This window comes from Martes martes (assembly GCF_963455335.1).
Source record: "Martes martes genome assembly, chromosome: 16".
In the NCBI taxonomy this organism is placed as follows: Eukaryota; Metazoa; Chordata; class Mammalia; order Carnivora; family Mustelidae; genus Martes; species Martes martes.
Genome location: NC_137904.1, coordinates 8,987,061 through 9,010,309, shown reverse-complemented (window position 1 = coordinate 9,010,309; position 23,249 = coordinate 8,987,061). Strand labels below are relative to the sequence as shown.

The 23,249-nt window shown below is 57.1% G+C and overlaps 1 protein-coding gene across 1 annotated transcript; it reads left to right on the top strand.

The window, feature by feature from the left end:
• Positions 1 to 10,020: 10,020 nt before the first annotated feature.
• On the top strand, positions 10,021 to 16,448 carry LOC308357110 (sialate:O-sulfotransferase 1-like; the record flags this gene model as incomplete). The annotated part of the gene is given in 8 exon segments (XM_080826601.1): positions 10,021 to 10,131; positions 12,321 to 12,483; positions 12,934 to 13,047; positions 13,050 to 13,097; positions 14,908 to 15,224; positions 15,617 to 15,742; positions 16,057 to 16,420; positions 16,423 to 16,448. Coding segments are annotated over 8 exon segments (1,269 nt in total).
• Between the last annotated feature and the right edge of the window lie 6,801 nt (positions 16,449 to 23,249).

Here is a 23,249-nt window from a genome sequence, read left to right as displayed (position 1 = left end):
CGCACTTCTAAATTTTTTTTTACTCTTTTAAATTCTTAAGAATTTTTAAGTTGGTAAGTTTTATGAGATAAGATTTTGGTATATAATACTATACAACTTTTCTAGTTTTTTTTTTTTTTCTAACAAAATACACACTTTGCTGAAAGAACTCATAGTTTTTTTCTTAGTTCAGTTGTTAAATTTTCAAGACAACATATATAATTAAAAATGCATGTTCTTGGACTAAAATGTCTGGAGAGTTAAGACAATATTTAAACTAATATTGTTGGCATATCCCTGTGTTTTAAATATCACTGATAACCAAATGAGATTATATTTACGTTTACAATATGTTGTAAGCATGCTACAAAAAGAAAGTTATTGAAAACTTAGAAAAATACATCAAGTTTATTCACTGATCTACGGGTTTTTTTTTACATTACTTAGATTATTCCTTTGCTTTCTATTTCTCTGAAATAGAAATATAACAGAATTATTGGTTCTGTGTCTCCATTTCAGGCACAAAACCTCTGTAATTTCCAATGAGGATAGCAATAAAGGTTTCTTTTGTTATGTTAATGAGGTGGCTTTTGGACCTCACCTAGGAACTGGGGCTGGTTGGCAGTGGGGTCAACTTGTGATTAGAGGCATGGACCCTTGAGCCCCACCAGCCAGACCTCTGCGGAAAGAAGACAGCTGGACATGACGATCAATGGGCAATAGTCAATTGTGTAATCATTCATGCCTGTGAAATGAAACCTTCATAAAACAACATTTCTCATAACATCGTGCATTTGTAAACCAGGCTTTGATTTTAGACTCTCTGTTTTAGCCAAACTAGCAAAAAGTGTTAGATTTTTGTTTTGTTTTTGTACATTCTCATATTTGGAATCATAAGGGTTCTGTGCCCAATTCCACCACAGGTGTGGGAGGGGGTGTTCCACTCACCAACAATTCTCTGACACCAGCTAGGTGTGCTACAATGTAACTCAAATCTGACACTATCTATGTGGACGTAGATACCTGGAGAGAGCAGGGGCTCAGTCCTACAAAACTGCCCCCCCAACCTCTGCCCCACCACACACATATCACACACTTCAGACAAGAATCACAAATCCGGGTTGTCACCTGTGCCTCCGACCGAACTATTCTAGGAATTATAGCCATTCCTGTTACGGCTACCACTGCAGGAATGGCCTTGCATCAGGCCGTACAAACCACCCAATTTGTGCAAAAATGGCATGAGAATGCTAGCAAGGCTTGGCATCCACAAACAGTCCTAGATCAAAGATTTCATGAAAGAGTCTCTGATTTAGAAGAAGCCGTGATATATATAGGAGAGAAGATCTTCCAAATATAAGGCTTCACCTTCTGTGTGATTAGAATGTTTCTTCCTTCTGTGTTACTCCCTAAACCTATAATGAATGAGAAATACCGTGGAACAAGATTTCGCCATATTACTAGTCATTATGGTGGTAATTTAACTGTGGATATTAAACAGCTTCAAGATACTATTCAGGGCATTCCTCGCGATCCTTAAAATCAGTTCCAAGAGTGAGTTTTGCCCAAAGGATTAATGATATTCTGTCTGATGTAAACCCCTTTGCTTGGATCCAAAAACTGGTCTTGGCATTATAGGTGGAATGATGACACTTTTTATTGCTATAATCTTTTTACACTTAGTCGTCAGATGCTCACGGAAATCTTTCTGACGACAAATGGTTCGAGAACTTGCAAAACGGATTTTGCTGCTTCTGCATTAACAAAAAGGGGGAAACGGAACCATCCCTCAGAATGACAGACTGCTTAAAATATCACTAATGAGGAATTGTACTGGTCACGCAAGCGTGCTTGGTGATGACCTTGAGAAAACCTGTACTAGCAGCAGGCCTCCGGTGGAGAGGAGGATACACGTCCTTGAAGCCCAGCAGCTGGGGATGCCCTGGTCACTGACCCCTGCCAGGGTCGTTAAAGCCTGGTGTTAGAATAATCCCTTTACGTGCGCTTGCTCAACTATCAATTCCACGCTGCTGGGCCAGGCACACCCTCCTCTGTTTACCTACAAGACTATGGTCGACAGAGGACTCCCATTCCCTCTGGTGGACCTACAAGACCCCTGACTAATGTATAACCTCCTCCTTTGTTGGTTGTTATCTTATCTCTAAAAAATAACGGGACTGAGGAGTTTTTTGGGGTGACAGACCTTTCAGCTGTCATCCTTGCACCTTCCCTCTCACAGATGAGTTGTTTGCACCTCATTCTTCTCCCCAGGGCCATCAGGAAGCAGCACCCCAAATGCCTGGTAGAGGGAAGAGATGCACTGAGGGAGGCTGGTGCTTGTGTGAAGTGGGATGTCACTCAGCGTTCAGGGAGCTGTCACACCCTCAAGGCAAAGCTGTCCTCCTTTGCCTGAGCCACAATCTTTGATGCTACACCCATACTCTAGGCCAGGAGTGTCTTTCCATTGCCCCAGGGTTGTGAAGCAAAAAGATTCCGTGGGGTCCCCAGTGGGAGAGAAGCAGCGCTTCCAATAGGCAAGGGTGAGTCTCCCCATTTTGCCCTCCCCAGGTCAGTGTTCTCCCAGGCTCATCCCCAAAACTGAAAATCTACTCTCACTCTTCAAGGGTCCATCCTTCTAGCCCTACCCGCTCTGCTGGGCCACGGGAACCTGGAAACGGTGGTGTCTGGCTTCCCATTCTAGCACCCAACTCCCATTAGAGTCCCAACTTTTGCACACTTGACCCACAAAGGAGACTCAGGACAGCTATGCAAAGAAACTAGAACAAGGCTTTAATTAATAAAATAAATACTATCTAAAGGTTCTGGGAAGAACATGGGGGGAGGGGAGGGGAAACCTGTGGGCAGCGGCAGGAGTCCTGGGTGCTGTGGGACTGGAGGCCAAAGGGACACGGATCTCCGTGTATTGTCCCAAGGCCCGTGGCCCCTGGGATCACGGACAAGGGCTCAAGCCCCCCCCTTCCTTCAAAATGGTGGGTCAGGGATTGGGAAGTTTCCCCAATGTTGGCTGGCTGGCTGGGAGCCCGGTTTTGCTCTAGGACCGCCAAGGTCGGGGCTCGATTTGTGTCTCCCATTCCACACTCTTCTGGCACCGGTGTCACCTGGGAGGAAGTGCAACACCGGCTGCTTCTCCCGGAAGCGATTGGCTCAGCCGAGCCTCTGCCTCTTGGGCCCCCAGGGAGTGGGATCTGATGTGGAGGAAGATGGCTTGTTCCACGGCGCGGCGCTTTTGCGTCTCATCAAGGGCTGGGCAACGGATGAGGGGGTCTTGGTGGCAAGGCTGCTCTGGGCCGTGCTGACCAGCGACGCAGGGCCACTAGGAGGAGAGGCCAGGACACCCCCGCCCCCGCCGGCGGCCTTGCTGGCAGTGCTGCAGCCATCTGAGCTGGACCTCTGCTTGGTCGGGTGCCTGGGGATGTGACTGGAGGGAGGGGCCCTCGGGGCTCCCGACACAGCGTGGTTCATCGTGCTGGCTCCAGGGGTCCCCGACAGGGTGCTCTGACGTGGGCGGCCCCCTGTGTTCGGGCCCAGGCTTGCCCTGGAGCCCTGTGTGCCACTTGGGGCCCTGCTCATTCCTGCTGTGATGCTGAGAGCCCCAAAGCTGGAGCACAGATCTGCAACATCATCTCCTCTCCGCAAACCTGGGGGTGCTGCCGAAAGCCCCATGCTGTTGGGGGCCGGCATTGTGCTGCCAGCTGGGGGGCGGGGCTGCTGGCTGTTGGGCCCAGCATGGGGGGCGGCTGCCAAGCCAGGGGCAGCGGCTGCGCCAGGGGCGAGTACAGCAGTGGAGGTAACCGAACCTGGCTGGGCACTGGCACGGGTGCCCCGGGAGGCAGATGCGGGTAAGGGAACCACATAACCCGCCTGGGGGCCGCTGCCCAAGGATAGCTGGGCTAGAGCTGCGCTCAGGGCCTGGAGTGGGTCTGGAGCCTGAGCTGCCGGCTGTCCCTGCTGGGGAGAGCTGTGAAGGGTGCCGGCTCCGGGCCACTGCCCACCAACAGCCCCGAATGGGGCCTGGGCAGTGGGTCCCGGGTTACCACTACTCCCGGGCAGTGCAGGCAGGCCTGGGGGGACGGTGACTGAGGCCCTGCGCTTTCTGGAGAACATGGAGAGGGCCTGGGTAGGTGGCAAGGAGCTCCCACTGCAGCCAGGGTGAGACCCCAAGAGGAGAGGCTGCGAAGGTGGGGAGCAGCCCATGGGGGTGACCTGGGTGTCAGAGGCTGGCAGGGGAGCAGCCACTGCAGCAGACGGGGCCAAGGCACTGGATGGCGAAGTTGGGCCCCAGCTGGAGGTGGCCTCTGTGTCCCCTCGGAGAGCATCTAGGATGCGCTGGAGAGCAGCTCTCTTTTCCTGGTCCAGGTCCTCAGCGGTCACTTGAAACCCCGGATCAGGGGGTGAAGGCAGCCTCAGAGGCTCCCCTCGCCTGTGTGGCAGCAGACAAACCCTGCGTTTTCGGGGCCTGGAACAGTCAGCTGGGGACGAGCAGTTCCTCTGCGTTGCCTTCTGCCGGGTGGTGGTATCGGCATCCTTCTCCAGCTGGTTCTTCTTGTGACAAAGTGCAGGCACTCCGGCGGGACACAAGGGGCTCTCTTGGCTGACTTTTTTGGAGGACCTCGGGGGCCGCGAGGCCTGACTTGTGGCGGGACACAAGGGGCTCTCTTGGCTGACTTTTTTGGGGGACCTCGGGGGCTGCGAGGCCTGACTTGTGGCCAGACCCCTCCTCCTCTGCACCGGGTGGCAGTCCCTGGTGGAACTATAGGAACTGGTGATGGCATTTCGAGTGGGGCAGGAGCTCCGATGGGAGCTGGAGGACTTCTTCCTGCATGGGTCTTCCGAGCTCTCTTGCCGGGGGACGGCTGTCTGCAGAGGCCCAGGCCTGGGCACAAAGGAAGAGAGGCCTCCCTGGACCCCCAGCGGCCTAAATGCCCCCTGTGGGGCCCCAGCGCCTTTAGGGTCTTTTCTGTGAGTCACTTGCCCCTCTGGATGTGCAGGGGTTTCCTCTACCTGTGTCGTGCCTTTGCCGCTCTCTCTGGGGTCTCTGCATACCCTCTCCCCCGTGGGGACATCGTGGACATTCCTGGGTTCTGAGGGCGGCAGCCCGGTGACGACCCGCTTCTGCAGCACACAGGGGGGGACCGTGTCCACGATGGACTCGCAGCGGCGGTGGCAGGACACCTCTGATCCAGGAGCCGAGAGCATTGCCTTCACCCGGGAGCCCCACGTGCAGAGAGAGGCGAGGAGCCCCAGAAGAAAGCGCCGGGTCTCCAGGATCAAGGAGTACCTTCTGCAACCAGCTAGGACCGAGGGCGGTTGCCACCTCGCAGGGTACTTGGTGGGCTGCCTGCGAGTGGACCCCGGGGCGTGGACCGCCGGTCGAGCCCTGGGCGCCAAGAGTAGTCTGCGGCCACAGTGAGCGGGGTGGGGGCGGACCAGCCCTCCTGGCAGGTGCGGACCCCGCAGAGCCGGGGGCTGGGGGGAGGGGCACGTCCTGCTCAAGGAGGTGCCCATAGAGCAGTCCGGTAAGGCCAGATGCTGAGGATAGCGAACTAGGCTCGCAGTGCTCTCCTTCAGCTGCCAAGTCGCGGCAGAAGGCCTAGAGCACAATGGGGGCCTGTTGCCAGGACACAGCTTTGGAACCTGGAACCTGAGGAATGAGCGCGTGTGCAGGAACCCCTGTGCACGTGCACAGCTTCTGTTGGGCCTCCGCCCAGTGCATGAATCAGGCCTGCAGGAAGGGTCGACTCCCTCGTTCCCCACCCTCGGGGGTTCACAGATCTCTCAGGGCTTGAAGGCTGAACTGAGGAAGAGGAATGGGGGTGCAGAGGGTGCCAGTTATCTCCCCTGGCTACCTCTGGGTGGGAACTAGGGAGACTTCACTTTTCACTGTACATCCTCTAGACCATATTTTGTTTTTAAGCTTTTAATTTTAAAATTAAATTTTAATTTTAAATTAAAATTTAAATGTGGGGCTCCATTGTCCCATCAAGGCATTTCTCAAGGCATTGAGCCCAATGTGGGGCTCAGACTTACAACTCTAAGACCCGGTCACAGGTTCCTCTGCCGAGCCAGTCAGGCGCCCCTAGACTATAAACTTTCATGAGGGAAACATGTTTCTGAAAACACTCTTTCTTCCTATCTTGTATCCCGGCTACCCTGATCGCAGGAGGCCCCATGGAGCCCAGCAGCACAATAGGAAATGTTGTGTCAGGTGTGGACCTCAAAGCTAGCTATGCAGTCATTCCTTCCATCATTTCCCAAAAGTTCCATTCATTTTTGTGCAAACTTGGAATTCTCCTGAAGACAGGCAAGCATTCTCCTAGAGCAGTAGGATGTATGTCTCTTGCGTTTCAGAAATCCCCAGTGTCCCTGCCTTCCAACGGGGCTTCAGGGTTGCCATGAGCCCACCCTCCCAAGGCAGGGGGTGTCCTTGCACGGACTCCCCAGCTGAGGCTGGTCACAGCAGGACGGAACCTGCCCAGCTGCTGAGGTCCACCTGTGGCAGCTGTGCCCTTGGCCTGAGGCTCCTCTGCGGGCCACTTGCTGTCCACGCCTAGAGCGGTCCTGCGGGAGGACTGGAAACTCGTCCACCATCTGTGGATACTTTGTAGGGTCCTTGCAAAGTGATAGCTCAGATCCCTTGTGCGAGCAGGGGAATCTACACAGTTCCTGGTACTGAAACCTAGGATTTTCCTTACCAATATTTCAGCACTTCTGAAACCTCCCAGAAGTGGAAAAGGCAGGATCTGGAAGTCTAAACATACACAGCACGCCTCCTGTGATACAGACCAACAGAGATTACTGCTCATGTCCGCTGAAAGTTGTGCAGGTAGTTAAAAGCTAGAAAAGGCAGACACAAAGCAATTTTATATCAGTAATAGAGGACATGTGTATCATTTGATATATTAGACAGCACAGTGCAGAGTAATGAGGAAATGAGCTGTTGCTACATTTCACAAATATGACCTTGAGTGAACAAGCCAGAAATGAAAAAGGACCTAACGTGTTTCTGCATCACTGTTGCAGCTTTGATTCCTCCTGTTTGTTTCCTAACTTTGCATTCATCGACATTCCGGCACAATAGCAAATAACATTGGTGGAAACAGACGTTATTGCCCCTTAGCTAATTTTAAAGGAAACACTTCTTTGTAATTTCTCTGTTTAAAGAGACACGGGCTCCTGGTGGCTCAGTCTTTTAAACACCTGACTTAGGCTCAGATCATGATCTCAGTGTCCTGGGCTCGAGCCCCAGTCATCACGCTCCCTGCTTGGCGGGGAGTATGCCTCTCTGTCTCCCTGTATCCCTCTCCCCTTCTCATGCGTGCTCTCTCAATCTTTCTCTCTCCAATAAGTAAAATCTTTAAAAAAAAAAAAAAAAGAAAAGAAAGAGAAACACGAATGACCTTTTTCCTATGGGTCAGTCTATTCCTTCCTATTCAGGAGTCTTAAAATTTTTAAGATGTGTTCATAACTATCTCACATTACATTTGAGATGGCAGCTCTCTTTTTGCACATTAAATGCTAATTAATACATGTCCAGTTGTTGCCCGCAGTTGGGTGAAGAAGCCATGTTCCTGGTGGCAATTGTCAATTGTGATAACTAGTTGAGACGTACTTTGATCACTTCCCTTTCAAATATCATTCTCTCTGAACACTACATGTATTTTTGTGAATGCAGAATTTAGTAAATAATGCAATATACATGGAGAAAATAAGCTTAAAATTGGTCATTTCAGTAAGATATTCCTTCTGTATTCTTATTTATATGATTCAATCTGACTCCACTGGATCTTTAGTAAAATTAATTTTGAGTGAGTTTTGGTTATTTTTCCACCCTGGTTTGAATAACTTAGCCATGTCCTCAGATATCTCATTGTTGAGAAATATCATGGTAAAAACAAAAGGCTTGGTGTGTTCCTTAAAGATGTGTGGACCTGCTGCAGGTCCTGGAGTTCGGTCAGTCAAGCAAATGCACAAGAACCAAAGAGGCAGGAAAGCCTGCAGCGGCTTCCCAGTCCCAGATCAAGGAACACAGTCTAGTGACTAGTGTTTTGCTGCCCTCTTCTGGTTCGCGTTGGAAGCCCTTGTTTAGACACATTCCAAGAACGCGGCTTTAGGATACAATTTTTGTCAAAATCTCCCATCCCACAAAATCAGCAAAAATAAAATAAATAAAAATGTGAAACGTTTGATGTATATGCACTTCGTCAAATATTCAAAAAGCAGGAAGTATTCTGATCCCATAGAAGATTTCAGATCTACACTGTTCTGCTCTTCATGCCGTTTGAACTTGATCAAAACTCTGCAACATTTCACCCAGAATGTAAGATTCTCAATGAATAGTGGCGTTCAGTAGTGACTCCTCTTGGGGGAGCAGCTTCCCCTGGCCATTTGCTGAACAGATCGCCTCAGTGGCAAGCCCTCCTAGTCGCAAAGGCAGAAAGCACGCAACATGGGGCGCGTCCAAACACAATTCAAGCTGACAAAGTCTTCATATTCCAAATGCTTGTTACATGATCTTGTCTGGGAAGGCACAGAGATTTTCAGCCCCGGAACCAGAGAATGTCCACCTGGTTCAGGCAAAAGCACACGCACAGAGGGGACACACACAAGAACAGACAAAGAGAAACACAGCCAGGATGACACAGAAGCTGCTGGACCAGGCAGCCCACACTGTCCCAGAACACACGCATGGCCCGAATAGTTACTTGTTTCCACCTGAACAATCAAAGTGGCATTGACTCTGTGTTGCCTTCCCTCTCTCTCTCTCTCTCTCTCTCTCTGTCTCTCTCTCGGCAGGATATTCTCCTGCACTGGGCATTTCCCCATTGGGTGAGGGGGACTCTATGTAGATGTGAGGACCCAGAGCGCGCCCTCGTTGTCCAGGCACCACCAAAGCAGAGAGTGGAGAGAACAGAGTGGATACAGAGCTGCTGAGAGACGCCCAGGCCTATGACCCAAGCCCTGATCTGTTGTTTAAATGCACATTCTTATTTCCCGTCTGTAAGAGTGCACCCAGCTCTTTTCTGGTCCATCTTCCCAAAGCCCACGAGTACAGACATAGGGATTATCACCCTTGAGCCATTTCAGCCAAGAGCCAATCAACACCTTCTAGTACTTGTCAAGAGGACCAGGAGGGGAGTCATTACTATGACAAGGTCACTTTCTCTAACTCAAGGATAAAGTTTAAGAAGCAGAAATCAAAATGTCCTTTAAGTCAGAAGTCCTGCCAGTTAAATTGTTCAATAATTATACATTTTAATGGAAATACAGTCAATAGAAACCTCAATTCATAATCCATGCCCATTTTCTTCCTTCTATGAGGCTTGAAGTGTGTGCTTTTCCTGTCATCACCCGAGGGGCTGGAAGTTGTCCTGTGTTTTCAGAATCCAGTTCTGTTCTGTTGTAAATAAAACCGCACTGTTGTCCACACTACCCCGCGCCCCAGCGCACCTGGATCTTGACAGTTTCATCGACTCGAGGAAGTGGAGGGGCTCAGGTCCCTGGTGGGGTGCAACCCCTACCAGGGGTGGCCACTGGTAGAGGGACACTTCCTTCTGGGACCCGGTCCTGCCGGCACTTTTGAGGACACAGCAGACAGAGCCCAGACGTGTGGGGCAAACGGACGCCCCGCGGTGTGTCTGCACGTGGACCACAGCTGCAGGTTCCTCCACGGGGATCCAGCGTGGGCACGTGGATTTCTGAGGGAAGGGAAAGTCTGCACCGAGGGATCCTGTTTCCAGTACGTTCTAGGGTAGCTGGACGACCACGGAGCACAAGCCGGAGCCTCGGCTGACCACGGGAGGAAAGGGGACCCAGTGATTCCCACGGGCAGAACCCGAGGGCTCAGCAAAGGGACGGGGTCTTGTGGGGGTGGGAAGGGTGTGGTGGTGTGAACCGGGGTGGCTAGTGAAGGCCTCTCAGGGAAAGGGGCTTGAATAAGTGGGGGAGGTCTGGGGGCAGGACGTTCCAGGCAGAGAGAACAGCAGGTGCAAAGGTCCTGAGCTCTGCATGTGCCAGTGGTGCATGGCCAACGACCGTAAGGACCCCAGTGTAGAAGGTCACCGCAACTGCCCGAACAAAGTGCCACAGAGAGGGGCTCACACTTCTCGGGGCTCTGGAAACCAGAAGGCCAAGGTGGGGTGTCGTTGGGCTGGTTACTTCTCAGGCCTCATGGGCTCACAGACGGGCGTCTCGTGACTTTGTGTTCATAGGGTCGTCTGCGTGTGTGTGTCTGAATCTCTTTTTATGACCACACTAGTCGGATTGGCTCACACCCGCCATGGCCCCATTTTAACTGAATGACATCTTTAGAGACCCCGTCTCCGAGTATAGCTGCATCCTGATGTGGGGGTCGGACATGGGCTTGGGACAGAGGCCGCGTGGTACAGGGAGATGGCTGGGGGCTCCGCCGGTGCGGCTTCGTGGCCTGGTCCAGGCCCCAGCCCTACATGCCAATGCGGGCCCCGCTGCGGAGCCCGACGGTGGGCTGGTCAGGGGCTGGGCTGCTGTGGCCATGGGCGGGTCTGACAGGTGCAGTGGGGGTGGGACTTCCGACCTTCCGGGCATGGGGACCTTGGAGAGGAGCCTACGGGCAGAGCGTCAAACCCTCAGGTCCCCCAAGCATGGGGGGGCAGTGGAGTCCTAAGAGATGAGAAGGGGCTTGCAGACAGGGAAACTGAGGCACGGAGGTGTCAGGGTCAGTGTGGGGATCTGACGGGCTACATGCCTGCTTCTTCCTCTCTGGTCCCTATGTCCAGGAAGCCCAGACACCCTGAGCTACTACCTCCCCCGTCCTCCATCCTCCGAAAATCCCTGTCTCGAGCCTTGTCCAGAAAAAGCATGGGGACCAGGGCTCTGGTCCCAGGGGAGAAGACAAGCTGGCGAGGAGGCCGGAGGGAAGCCGGGTCCTCCTCCTCTCCCAAGCCAGCAGCCGAAGGACTTGTCTGCTTTATAGAGACTAGCATTCTGGATGGGGCTCCCGGGCTGTTTTAGGGCTTTTCCTGCATGGGGGGGGGGGCTCGGTGCTGTAGCAGCGATGGGCATGGGTGGTGGGGGTGCACAGGGGTGTGTGCTGGGGGTGCATGGGGGTACGTGATGAATACACACAGGGGTGTGTGGTGGTTGGGTGCACAGGGGTGCATGGTGGGGGTGTGCAGTGTCAGAACAGCACAGGGTCTAGGCTTCTGTCCCCACGCGGCAGCTCAGCCCTCAGAGGTACCGGGCTGGGACCCCAGGAGCTCCCGGCAGGGGTGCAGCTGCCCGTGGGCGTCCAGGAGGAGGAGGGAGGTGGGGAGAGGCTCTGGTGGGGGTGCACAGCACTGGGGGGCACAGACCTGAACACAGGAGCCCCCCCCCCCCGCCGCCGCAGGCTCTTCATCGCCCCCCTCCCAACCACCATGGCTGGGACTGGCCCAGCGACTTTCTAAGCACGGAAATCCTCACTTTGCCAAGCCACACTCAGAAAACGCTTTTGATTTTTCTTTTCTTTATTTATACGAGATTTTTGCTGTGAGCAAAAAATAGAAAGGTCTGTGTGGCACTGCCTTGGCCTCCCGCCTCCCTCCCTGCCACCTCCCTCCCTGCATTTCCATTTGCAAGAGGTACGGGCAGGCAGGGATGATGGGGCTGGGTACCCTGGAGCACCCACACATGTCGTGCCCCGTCCTGGGCTGCCCTTATAAAGGACATGCGAAGTGGATTTGATTGCCCATGTTCGGTGGTGAAGGGCAGAGAGGCTCAGCACCTTGCCCGAGGTCACCCAGCACCCAGCGGTCTCCTCTGTGGGGTCAGAGGGAGCAGGGAACGAACCCCACAGAGGTGACCAGGGAGGCCAGGAGACGGCTTCACCATGAGGTGTTGCCCTGCCCCTAATCCTGGCAGGGCCGGCAGGGCCTTCCGGAATGTTCTGGCCTGGACCCCCTGCCCCCCGCAGTTGGGTTGGGCTGGTCTCCTCCCCAGGGAACCCCAGCGGGAACGCCAGAGGTCCCTTCGGGCTCACGGCCAGTGGGCCCACAACGCAGTATGTGTGCTCACCTGTCCCATCCTGACCCTTGCACACACTGGCTCCTGCAGACACCCCTGCCCCAGGTGCCTGGTCCTCCCTGTGCTCCCTCCGGCCCCCCAGTGTTAGCCCCGGGCCTGGCTCACACTGACTGTTGTCGGGTCTCCGACCCGCTCTGAGCTCCTGGGGGCAGAAGTCACGTCCCGTGCGCCATGCCTCCCCTGGGCTGGCACGGGAAGGATGGGCACCATCCATGCTGACAGGAGCCGGGAGGCCTGGCCCCAGTGGGCACCCCACATGCTTCTCCCTCCTCGCTCCCCAGCAGGAGTCCCCCCTGGACATCCTGCGGGGCTGGGAGTGCTACTGTGCTTACCCCACGCCTCAGTTCAGCCTCCGGGACGTGGTGGACAGTGCGCTGTGTGGCCAGGAACCCAAGGCACAGAGGCTGGCCGAGTACTGCGAGGTCTACCAGACGCCCGTGCAGGGTGAGTTCGGTGCCTGGGGCATGAGGCGTGCGGGGCCCTCCCCGCCATGTCTGCCACGTGTGCTCTCCGGGCATTTGGAGAGACCAGTGTGGCCGCGTGCGGCCCGGGGTGGGGAGGGGAGGCCACCATCGTCCCTGGAGGCTGGACACGGGACACACCTGGCCTTTCCCTGAGCCTGGGGATGGAGGTGCTTTGAGGAACAGCAGGACACCCGCAAGGCGGGGCCCCACCACCCTCGGGCAGAATCTGGAATGTTCTGTGCTGTTTGGGGAGCCAGGGCTTGCTGCCCGGGCCGTGGGAGGCCTCGTCATCCCCAGAGCTCTCTCTGGGCACAGGCCTGGGCAGCCAACCCCTCCCCCTGGGCCTGCCTCGGTTCCCCATCGGTGAAGCAGGAGACTGGGGGCGGTGGGTCCGGGTGGGGCGGTCGGTGGTCAGCCTCTGGCCTTTCAGACACTCGCTGCACGGATCGGCGGTTCCTGCCCACCAAGGCCAAGGTGTTTGTGGCTCTGTCGAGCTTCCCGGGAGCCGGGAACACGTGGGCGCCGCACCTCATTGAGCACACCACCGCTTCTACACGGGGAGCTTCTACTTCCACGGGACCCTGTGCAACAAGGGTGAGCGAGGGCCACAGGGCCTGGAGTCCCGGGGGAACCAGCATTGCAAACACATTCCCAGCCGTGTGGCCAGCCCAGGACTCGGGACATCCCTTCTGGTGGCTTGTGCTCCCACGCTACGAGCACTTTCTGAATTTCCCTTTGTTGACAGAACCCGCAGTAATTCTGTGAGACGTCACCGGCTCATTTGTTTGATTTTCTGTGAGGCCAGAAGGAGCTCCTAAAAACGTTGTGTTTTTGAAGATAGGTGCAAACCCCTCCAGAGTTGTGTGGCCCCTAGTCTCCCCCTGCAGAAGCGAGAGGCCTCCCTGTGCTGAGTAGGACCGAGAACCCCAGCCAAGCGAGGGGCTGTCGGTCTGCCATCAGATGTCACCCCCGTGCGTCCAGATTCCTGACCGGACTATGGTTTAGGAAGAGAAACCCAGGTCCACAGCGTCCTGAGCTTGGTGGGGGCTCTGGTCTGCTGGGAGAAGCCAAGAAAGCTGGTGGCTGATCCTTATGCCCTGAATGTTACTGGCACCCCAGGGGGATGGCCGGATGACCTGTTCCAGGGTCCTGCCTGCTGTGGCCTGGCACCCGTGGAGTCCCGTGGCACGGGCTGCTGGCCACCTGCTGTCTAGAGGACCATAGCCGTCTGCACAGCTGGTGGTCTTGGTCTGCAAGTGGCCCGGGGGCCCAGTGGCTGGAGTGGCCACGTGTGATGGCCCTGGAGGTTCCCCCTGTGAGGCTTATGGGACTGGCAAGGGGTGGCTGCTGGCCTCTGCACCGACCCCCTAGTGACAGGCAAGGGCACTCGGTCTGTCCTGGGCGACTGTGGCCTATGGGACACACAGAGCGGCCGCTGTGGGGACAGCCCACAGCGCACAGAAGGCACCACAGATCTTGGGGTGCTGGGAACCTGATCCCGATCCTCATCCCGTGTTTACAGCCCGTGGTCTGGCTCCTCCTTCCCTCGTCCCCCGCGCTGGGCAGTAGGAGCCCCGGCGAAGGCTGACGGTTGTTAAGCCTGGGGCAGACATCTGTTTGAACTGTGTTGGGTTCCAGGAGGCAAACCTGACTCAGAGGAGCCTTGTTTCCCAGCATCAAAGAACCTGGCCCTGCCTGCAGCACCTTTGCGTGCCACCCCCACCACCACACTCACGAAGTAGGTGGTGTTGGGGCTCCTTGCTGTCCCTTAAGAGCCCAGGAGACACTCAAGCTCGTTTATGGAGCATGGGTCCCCGGCTGGCGGACCCCGGATCTGTTGGGAAGTGGCCGGAGTCTAGGTTCTGGGGCATCCCTCCAGGGGTCCTTCTGTGACATCTGGCTGCACCCCTTGACCGGCCCCCTACTCCTAGTTCCTGGGAGGCCCTGTGCTCCGTGGGACCGCACATGGAGCCCCTCCATCCCCAGCATAAAGGCCACCGCTGAATGAGCCCACAGCGTCTTGCTGACCCACATGAGACTGTTACAGGTGGGGAGGGCTGGGACCTCGCCACAGGACCCCGGGGCCCACTGCCGGGCCGGGGCTGGAAGCCCGGCATCACAGGGACACCTGCACCAGGTGTCCAGAGCCCCGTGCTGCCCTGTGATCCTGGCAGATGTCCTGCCCACTCTGAGCCACGCCTGCGGCCACGACTCCCCCTCGGGTTGTCGATGACGCTCACGGGAAATCACCGTGCAGACGCCCACACACACGTGCCTACAGGGTCTAGAGGGGCGTCAGGGCCCTGCCGCCAGACTTGTGGGGTCTCCTGGAGGTACGCTCAGCTCTGCCTGCTGCCACGACGGGGTCCATCACTGTCCTCAGCAGCCCCTGTCTCCCCCGCAGGGTTCAAGGGCGAGAAGGACCACTGGCGCAGCCGGCACACCATCTGCATGAAGACCCACGAGAGCGGCTGCAGGGAGATCCAGATGTTCGACTCGGCCATCCTGCTGATCCGGAACCCGTACAGGTCCCTGGTGGCCGAGTTCAACGGCAAGTGTGCCGGGCACCTGGGCTACGCGGCCAACCAAAACTGGAAGAGCAAAGGTAGGAAGAAGGGTGTGGGGGAGGCCAGGCAGCTCTTCTCCTGTGCAGACACCGTCTCCGGCCCTCCCCAGGCTCAGCTGCTCCCCGGCAGTGTGGCCGGGACACGGGTCCAGGGGGCGAGTGTTGGGACACTGAGCGATCATAGGGCAGCAGGGCTGTCAGGCAGGCAGGCCTGTCTCAGCAGACCCTGCCCCAGCAGACGTCCCCATCCCCACCCTGCCCCTTGCTGGCGCCCCAGGTGCAGGAGGCTGAGCTCTGGTCCCTCCTCAGCTCCCAGGGGCCTCAGTTTACCCACCCAAGACACCAGAGCAGTCCCTGTCTGAGGGTGGTGGTGAAAACCAGGGAAAGCGAAGGGTTCCCATGCCATCCGAGGTGGCAGGATGGTCACAGGCTGTTTGTTGATATTGACACCGTCCCCACCAAGACAAGAGCCCCAACATGTCTTAATTTGCCAGGACAGAGCTCTCACGGATAGATCCTCCCCGAACATTGCCCGGCTGTCCGGCAGCGTCATGGGGTGGACTGGCCACCCCTGTGGGACGTGGTCCACATCAGGCAGGGACCTCGCTCACTTAGCTTCAGGCCTGTGCCTGTCCTCACGGTGCCCCAGCTCGTCCCCGTCAACCAGGGCAAGGTGAGCATGGATGAGGGTCACCCCGTCTCCCACCTGTGATGAACACCACTGTGCCACGTGGGCCCTGTGGCTCTCCCTGCCCCGGCGTGGGCCCTGAGGGCAGGGAGCTCACCATCCAAGAGAGAGGGAACCAGCTCTCTCCATGCACGCCACATCTGTCCTCGTGTGGGGCTGCACAGCCACCGATGCAGACGTGGCCCGGTGACCCAGGCTGGCCCCGAGGTGCTGCTCTTACTGCCCACGGGTCGTCAGGAGGGCCTGGTCCGAGGGGCTGCTAGCTCTGTTCTCCCACCTCCCCGGCTCCCCACCCACAGCGCCCAGGAGGTGGGCTGACCTGTGCGTCTCTCCCCGCTGAGTGGCCAGACTTCGTGCGCAGCTACGCCGCCTGGTGGTCCTCGAATGTGCTGGACCAGCTGCGATTCGGCAAGGGGCTGCTGGTGGTGCACGAGGAGGAGCTGTGCCACAGCCTGCTACCCACGCTGAGGGAGATGGTGGCCTTCCTCATTGTGTCCGTGAGCGAGGAGTGGCTGCTGTGCGTGGAGAAAAACAAGGAGGGCAGCTTCCGAAGGCGCGGCCGGCCCCTGCACCATCCCAAGCCCTTCACCCCCAGGATGAGGGCGCTGATCCACGGCTACATCTGGACGGTGGACAAGGCGCTGCGCGACCACGGAGGGCCAGGCTTCCCAGAGAGTATGTGCCCAGATGAACGCCCGGCTGCTCCGCCCGCGCCACCTGGACACTGCTCCACAGGGCCCGGCTGCCGGAGCCGCTGCAGGAACCCTGCGCTCACAGACCCGCTGCATGCGCCGCTGCACGCTTGCAGGGACCCGCTCGGACTTGGCAATGCTGGCCCGCGCGTGCACGCTGGGCTCCCGGTGCGGCTCTCCTGCTTCCCGCTGCAGGCTTGCTGGCCGGGGTCCTTGCCCCCTAGTGCGGGGCTGAGTGGGCGTCAGTGCTGTGGGCAGCGAGTACCGCGGTGTGGACGTGAGCTCACGGAGGCTGCTGGACCCTGTGACCCTAAATGGCACATCTGACGCCCTGTGAACAGCTGGGGTATGGCCACCAGGCTCCCGGGTCCACAGCCCTGCATCGCCCTTCTCCGTAGACCGGCTGGCAGTGCAGAGTGGAGCCTCCCCTGACCCCATGCTGCACATGACCTCAGGACCTGCCACAGCTCTGTGCACCCCCCACGACCCCATCCAACATCAGCACTCCGTGGAGGGTTCCCCTTGCCTGGCCATTTCATCTCATGTCCTAGAGGCAGGGTGTGGGGCAACGGGGCATGGGGCAGGGAAGGGCTGGCCTCCAGGGGCTGCACATGGGGAAACCCAGGAGGGATGGGTCTTGGTGTCACTTGGACCGGTGGCCCCACCCATCTTGGTCATGTCCCCCATCCACACAACCATCGGGGGAGGGACCACGGCCAAATCCTCTGAGTTTACACCCCCACCCCCGCTGCCGGGTCCCTGGGCCTCGTTGACACACCCTCTGTCTCTGTGGGAGCCTGCTGTCTCCCACTCATTCACCCCGGAGCAAGGGTCCTCACGAGCACAGTGGGTTGCTGTGTGCTAGCTGGCCGGCAGCTGGGGGGAGCGGTAGGAAAGCCGCCCACCCCAGATTACAGCCTCAGGGGGCAGAGGAGGGGTGGTCACAGAGGGGAAGAAACCCAGTAGCAGAGGACTGTGCATGCCATGCAGGCTCAGGGGCACCCTACGGGCTGGTCTGGAGGGATCTGTAGGAATTACCCCAGCAGAGCCGAGGGAAGGACCTTGAGGCAGAGAGAACAGTGTGTGCAAAGGCTCAGGGGCTTGGAGAACAGGGGGATTGGTTGTGGGGCATGTGCATCTGAGTTTCTGCAGCTGGGGGCGGAGTGGGTGAATGAGGACAGAGGTGGGAACACAGAGAGGGACCATCCTCAGCCACCTGGCGCTCAGCCTGGAGGGACAGAGCTCCCTTCAGAGGTACCTCGGGTTCAAAATGAGGCCGCGCTACCAGGTCTCCAGTGTGTGTGTGGGAGGGTGGGTTGGACCCCTGCCAGGTGGATGATGGTGTGTGGGCCCCTCGACAGCTTCTTCAGTCTTGGAGTGATGGTGGCAGGGCCCCTTGGTCTGCCCTCCTGCAGCCTGAGCCAAACTGTGCCAGGGGAAGAAAACGGGGTGAGAGATTTGGGGAAACCAGCATTGGAACGTCCTGACCCTGCACTCCCCCTCGGGCCTGGGAACCCGAGAGCCACTGTGGTGAGAGCTGGTGGGGTGGAGGGCCCGGCGGGCTGCCCTTCCTCGGAGGGAGGCCTCCACACCTGTCCCGCCAAACCCACGGTGGTGCTGAGCCTGTCCTGGGCCATCCCACAGCCGCTCTCCGCTTAACGCTGGCAACACTTATTGGCATGGCCCCGGCTCTGAGATTCAGGCTGGGAAGGTCCCTGACGAAACTGTTTCTCTGGAGTCGTAGGAAGAGGTGACGCCTGCCAGGAGGCCCCACCTGCCGTGCACCCAAGGGTCCCCGCACCCCCCGAAGCGAGTCTAGTCTCGACGGGTTAGAGAGCCGGATGCTGGCTGCCTCCTGAGCCTGGCTCCCAGCTCTGGCCCTCACTCTTCCCGGCCCCCCGTGTGACTTCGGGGAGAAGACCCAGACCCCAGGGAGGCTGGGAAGGGCAGAGCCGTGGCTGGAGGGCCAGGCCCACTGACCCTTGGGCCTCCCACCCTCCTGCCCAACCTGGAATCAGGACAGCATCAGCCAGACCCCCTGGTAGATGGTCCATTTCCTGCTGCAGGTCCGCAGAGATCTCCCTTCCTTCCCCGGGGGAGAGCCAGCTGCTGTGATGGCCTTGTGGTTTACAGGGCACCTCAGCCAGACCTGCGATGAGTAGAAAGATGGGGTCAGTGTCACGCTGAGTCAGTCCACATGGTCGGGCCCCCTACAGGGGGCTGGTGCTCCTGGGTGTCTGATGAGCAAGGGCATGCAAAGGCCCTGTGGTGGCTGGTTCTTCTTGTGGGAGAGCCTGGAGGCACGGCTCTGGCTGTCCGTTTGTGCAAGTGAGGCCTCCCGGAGCTCTCAGCTTCTCCATCAAGTGGCTGCTGCCCCAAGCAGCCAGGGCGCAAAAGCCAGTGTGAATCTGGGGGAGGATTGTGACAAACCCCACTTCTGCAGATTCCAGCTTTAACAGGGAGGCCATGAAATCACACAGACCTGCGTTAAGACGTGTAATTTCCATGGTTTTCATCTCCCGTTGTGGACCCATTTGGAAACACCAAAATATATAATTTTAAAAAACTAAAACACATTTCTGATAATCCCAGTGATGTGTAAATGAAACAGAAGAATAGACAGGCTTCCAGACCCCGGGAAGAAAGCTGCTTAATTCCGTGAGCATGTTGTAACAAAGCCTCTTGCAGCTAAAATTAGATCCTGAGTGCATGAATGTGTGATAATGTTTGCACAGCAGAATTCACTTTCCCCTTAAAACATGGCAGGAGCTCCTTGGTTCCTGGGGGGCCCTCAGCGGGGTGATGGGAGTGCTGGCGGGGGGGAGGGGGTTTCATGGCTGCAAGAATGCTTGGGGCAGAGGTGTATCTCCTGCAACTGGAAGCTCTCCAGGGCTGTTGCAGTGTGGTTTGTGGGGGTCTAGTGGGAATCTGATGGGTCTCGGCCCCCACTGCTCACTGTTCCCACCAGGACCAGGAGGCCTGAATGAGGTCGAAATGGAGTGGAAGGCAGAGCTCCAGCCGGTCAGGGCCGTGCCCCCTATTCCCACCCCTGTTTCCCTCCCCAGCAGCCCTGGTCTCTGGGTGGGGCTATTTAAGGTCATTGTTATCTCCAGGGTGGGGCCCCAGCTGGGCAAAGCCAGGGGCTCCTTCCATCTCTCTGGCTACAGAGGGTTCGGGGACGGTTGCATGAGCTATGGCGGCGTGGCCGGAGGGCATCTCAGGACATTGGGAAGCACGTGCACTGCTGGTGGGAGGGGAGGCAGCAGCCCTGGGCCTGCAGAGGGGCCCACCCTCAGGTGTCACCGATTCTACCACGGGGACGGTCAGAGGGCACAAGGAGTCAGGAACGTGGTGTCGTTACATATACTCAAGACTGGCCTGCGATCACCCTGCCTCTGGGCGGGTTTGTTACACGAGCCAATCAACCCCCCTTCTTGTTCACCTCGGCTTCAGTTGGGCTTCTCTTCCTTGTCGGCCGTGGGCTTGGCGCCACGTCGCTTCCGTGGCTGCTGCAGGCGGGGGCCGAGCTTTGGCCCAGTTCAAGCTGGCGGGCCAGGGACGGAGCGTCTTTCCAACAGAGCCCTTGTCCCGTGGGCGCCTCTGTGAGGAAGAGATCTAGCTTCTGGGCTGAGCGGGTCCAAGCGCCAACCCTCTGCTTCACGGATAAGGGACCCGGGACTCCCCGGAGGTCACACTTGAGGGACAAGCGCTCAGAGCGAGGGCGAGAGCATGGCTCCTTCCACGAAACCACCGGCTGCCCTTCTGCTTCGACCCCTATAACTCTCAGGTGTCGGTGCAGACGGGGCAGGTGTGCCCACCCAGCTCATCTGGAAGTGACCCCGTTAATCTCACTGCCAGTTCTCTGCCGGAATGCACTTTGGTGGGCGCCCGAGGTCGGCGCCGAGGGCCAGGACTTGAAGACCTGACTTCGAGGAGCAGGGAGAGGGACCGTGCCGTGCCGGGGTGTTCGTGCTCTCTCCCAGGTGTCCCAGATGGAAGAGGGTCCTGTCCCCCCACCCAGGGGGCTCACGGATAAGTTTGGGATGCTCACCCACAGGACAAGCGGGTGCTCCCTCCCATCGCACGCCAGCCCTCCTGACCACAGGACAGCCAGTCACCTGGACGTTGGCGTCAGGTCACTCTCTGATCTCTTCCCCATTGTCTGAGCCCCACACCCGGCCGACCCGGTGACCCACGCCCACCTCACAAGCAGGACCCCTGTCCCCTGCCAACCCAGTGACTCACACCCACCTCGCAGGCAGGGCCCCTGTCCCCTGCCGACCAGGTGACCCACGCCCGCCTCGCAGGCAGGCAGGACCCCTGTCCTCTGCCGACACGGTGACACGGTGACCCATGCCTGCCTCACAGGGCTCCCTGCACCTGGCCGACAGTGCTACTGGCCGAAGTTGAGATCACATCCCACCATCAGCAGCTGGGCCGCTTGCCTTTGCCTCGTGACGAATTACCACGAACCCAGCAGCTCAAGCCAAACCCCAGGCACCCTCCCCTGGCTCCCATGGGTTGGGCGTCTAGGTGGACCTCCCTGGGCCGCCCGCCATCGAGGTGGTGTTAGCGGTCTGTGTTCCCACTGGAGGCCTGACTGGGGCATGTCCGTACCCAGGCTCCCCCACACTGTTGGCAGAACTGAGTTTCTATGGTTGTAGGACAGAGACCCTCAGTCCCTCCAATCCACACTTGGTCCTGACATGCGGGCCTCTCGCAGGAAAGTCGCTGCAGAGCGGCTGCTGGCAGGAGGGTCCCAAGTCTACTATGTGATCCCAGGAAGGCCATCCAGTCACCGTTGCCACATCCCATGGGACAGAACCCCACTCGGGGATGGGGGTCCCACGAAAGCACGAGCCCCAGGAGGTGGGGATCCCTGCGGACCAAGTCGGGGTCTGACAGTCACAACACCAATGTGGGAAAAGTCTGGAAATCCATACTTTCTGCTCCCCTGCCCCGCTGGTCTGCACTGACTATGGGGGGTGTTTGAGGATATCATCCAGGGCCCCAGCTACACTCGTGTCCCCAAGAGTCGGGGCCGAGTTCCCAGTCCACACTGGCCACTCGGCACTCCTTTTTAGTTAATCTCGCACAGCACACAGTGGGCCTTTCAGTATCTGGACTTGTCTAGTTTTAAGACGCCATTAACTATTTTTGGGATGAATGTTGCCCCTCCCTCCAACATCTTTCTCGAATTCCTCTCGCTGGCACACGGACTCCAAAGCCCAGCTGCATCTGGGAGCACACAGCAGGCGGTTTCCCACACGTGCTCTCTTGATCCCACCACGAAGGTCCTGCACTTTGGTCTTCAAAAATGATCATTTGCTCTCCCCTGGGTACAGTTCCCATTAACCCACCTGCCCATTTCCATAATTACATGTTTTTTTTTTTAATTCCTGGAACTTCTTATTAATTTTTATCACGGTCTGCCCCGGTTTTGTGGATGGTGCCCTTTCAGGTCTGCCGGCGGACATTAAATGCACTCAGTGCTGTTAACTCTATTTCCTCGGCTGTTAGTTTCTCTCGTTGTCGGGTTTGTGGTCTCTTTGGCAGTTCTGGTCCTCATCGGAGTGTCGGCGGCTCTGCGTTCATTCCAGGAGAGGAGGATGGTGCCCAGTCAACCTTCCTGGCAGGCCCAGGTTTGGGACCTCAGCCAATGACCCCGTGAATCACGCCTGGGCCACCTCCTGCTCCCCGATTCCACCGACTCCCGGTGGGACATGCCTGCCTTTCTGAGGCACGAGCCCGGCTGTGTGCTGAGCGCTCACCACCTCTGACCTTCTCATCAGTTTGCCGCTTCTCAGTGTTTGTCGTTGCCGTCCCTTCCCCGCCTTCCTGCCCATGTCGCCATCTGCGTCCGATTCAGGGAAGGAAAAGTTGAGTGAGTGCTTCCCTAACCAGCTTCCATGAGAACCAGATGCCTGATCACAAAGACTGGATCAGTTGACCTACGAGTGTCGCCAGGAGATGCTGTGTGACCTTGGGCTAGCATCTTCTCCTCTCTGAATCTCAAGTTCTTTATTAGGAAAAAAAAAAACAAAAACCCTGAGAAATTTGAAAGAAGAGCTGTCTAAGACCTCACCCGTCTTGGCTGTCTGACAGTTCTGCTGAGGCCGTCCACACAATCTGGGGAAAAAGCATCACCTTTGTACCTGCTCCAAACACTGACCTCACCAGGGACATGGTAACAGCCAGACCTTCACTCGAGAGCCCAGTCTCTGTCGGGCCTTCCCCAAAACAGACAGTGCCATGGAAAACACACCAAAAAACCCTCTTAAATCAGGTTTTGTGTGTTCCTTCCATTCTTCATGTTTTAAGTTGGATAAATAATCACCATTTTCAATTCACTTGAAAGCTCTATTTACACGTTTACTTCACTGGATTTTTTAAACCCGTGGGGACAGGGACAGTGCTATATTTTGTATGGACCTTCCTACCCTCTGCTACTCGCACAGGACTCGCAGGCCGGAGGTACAGCAACTATCAGGGGAAGGAAGTAGGGATGCACGAAATTCCTAAACCCACTGCTTTTCAAGTTTTCCAGGAAAGCAACCACTGCCTCACACTTCCTGTTTGTGAGCTGGTGGGGGGACAGAGCTGATGACACCTGTGAGCCCCCCTCCCCCACGTGCTGAGATGCTGGGGGACAAAAGTGAGCTATGGGAGCCGCACAGCAGGCAGGACGAGGGGGACGAACAGCAGTGCCGAGCTCTCTGGGGAGTTGTCCGAATGGAAGACACACATTCTTGGTCGGCCTGTGTCCCGTTTGCAAAACCGGAGATAAAGCCGTGGGTTTT